This window comes from Nothoprocta perdicaria, unplaced genomic scaffold (assembly GCF_003342845.1).
Source record: "Nothoprocta perdicaria isolate Ctin4 unplaced genomic scaffold, notPer1 scaffold_497, whole genome shotgun sequence".
Lineage (NCBI taxonomy): Eukaryota > Metazoa > Chordata > Aves > Tinamiformes > Tinamidae > Nothoprocta > Nothoprocta perdicaria.
The window spans coordinates 34296-35897 of record NW_020455751.1 but is presented as its reverse complement, the minus strand read 5'-3'; the positions used below and the strand labels follow the sequence as shown (position 1 = coordinate 35897).

Below are 1602 nucleotides of genomic sequence, written 5' to 3'. Positions count from 1 at the left end.
AAGCCCCCCCCCGCCAAGGGTGACTCAGCCCGGCAGGATCAGGGTGGGACCAGGATGGGACGAGTCATTCCCATCCTCCGGCTTCGTCGCGGGGCGGGCGGCCGGGCGGGCTCCCCGCTGTCCCCCCGGCCGTTGGTGGCCCCCGCGGCTCTTTCCTCACCCCGACTTCCCCAAAGCCACGTCCTGCCTGGGGGAGGGGGCACGGCCGCCCTGGCCCCGCTCCGGGTGCCGGGAACGGGACGGGGCCTCGCGGGTCCCCCCTCTACCCAAGGGGCATCTCCGCCCCACTTTGGGGTGCTGCCTCCTGCTCCCTGCCCCAACCAGGGTGCGCCCACCTTGCCTGCCCAAACGTGTTACCCCTGGAACCTACTGACGGCATTAGCAGCCCGGCTTGCTCCCAGGGTGGGCAAACTCCCTCCTTCCAACATCCCCCTTGGCCCCACGGCTCTGGAGCTGTCCCGAGCTCGCCCCACAGCGCGACCCGCCCCGCGTCCCGCGGGGAACGCGACGCAGGGAGGCGCTGGGGGCGGCCAAGGCGGGGGCCGGGCGGCAGCGCCCGCCGCGACTCACCCAGAAGATGAAATTAAAGACGAAAACGAGGAACTTGACGCACTTCATGCCGCCCTCCATGGCCATGACCGTTCCTGCGGGAAGCGGCACCTCGGAAACGGCCCCCGGGACGGGACGGGACGGGACGAGACGGCACCGCCCCGCGTCCAGCCCGCTCGCCCCGACGGGGCGAAGTGGGGAGAAAGCCGCGGTCTGAGCCGGCCTCGGTTCCCGTTCCTGGTTCCCGCTCTCGATTCCCGCTCCCGGTTCCCGGCCCCGCTCACCGGCGCCGCTGCTCCGCCGCCCGCTCCGTTCACTTCAAGATCATGTGACGGGATCGCGAGTCAACAGGAAACCCGGGCCCCGGCCCCGCCCCGCCCGGTACCGCCCTGGCACCGGCCCCGGTACCGCCCCGGCCCCGCTGCCGCCCAGTGCGCGCGGCCCCGACGGGGCGCCGGAACCGCAGCGGCCCGGCCCGCGTGTCCCCCTCGCGTGTCCCGTGGGGTCCCCGTCGACGGGGCTCCCATCCCGCCCCACATCGGCCCGCGACGGGGCCGCCGTCCCGCCCCACATCCCTCCCCCGCGTCCCTGCCCCACTGCTGCCTCCTCCACGCTCCAGCCCTCCCCTTCCCTGTCCCACCGCGTCCCTCCCCTCGGTGTCCCCAGGACAGCACAGACGTGGCGGTGACAAGGACACTTTAATACTGCCGGGATAGGAACAGTTTGGGGGTGGGCAGTGCTGGGGGTGCCTGTGGGGGGGTCCAGGACCGCCCCACACCGGGGGCCTGGCTGCCCCACGCGTTGGCTCCCTGCGCCCTACAGGGCCCCATTGCCGCCCCCCAGCCAAAGAAGGGCTCAGAGCCCCGGCACGGTGGCCAGTGCGGCCAGCACGGCCTCCAGGTGCTGGGGGTGCACGTAGGCCACGAGGCCCCCCCGGTTGGCCCAGCGCTGGGCGCCCGCGGCCCCCTCGGCCGGGCGGTTGTAGAGCAGCTGGGGGGCGGGCGCCGAGTCCCCGTCCCGGCGGGCGCGCAGGGCGCTCGCCAGCGGCACGGC

General features: G+C 74.3%; 2 protein-coding genes across 2 annotated transcripts in view; both read right to left on the bottom strand.

Annotated features, from left to right (window-relative positions):
• The window catches only part of CD63 (CD63 molecule), a 2995-nt gene extending 2096 nt beyond the window's left edge, over nucleotides 1-899 (bottom strand). Inside the window, exons 1-2 of the mRNA XM_026047377.1 lie at nucleotides 834-899; nucleotides 571-644 (exon numbers count right to left, since the gene is read on the bottom strand). Coding sequence (XP_025903162.1) covers nucleotides 571-636 — 66 coding nt within the window. The 5' untranslated portion in view covers nucleotides 637-644; nucleotides 834-899. The remainder of the gene's footprint in view (nucleotides 1-570; nucleotides 645-833) is intronic.
• Nucleotides 900-1404: 505 nt separating this feature from the next.
• Nucleotides 1405-1602, bottom strand: part of INPP1 (inositol polyphosphate-1-phosphatase) — a 1849-nt gene continuing 1651 nt past the window's right edge. The window contains exon 6 of the mRNA XM_026047364.1: nucleotides 1405-1539. Coding sequence (XP_025903149.1) covers nucleotides 1405-1539 — 135 coding nt within the window. The remainder of the gene's footprint in view (nucleotides 1540-1602) is intronic.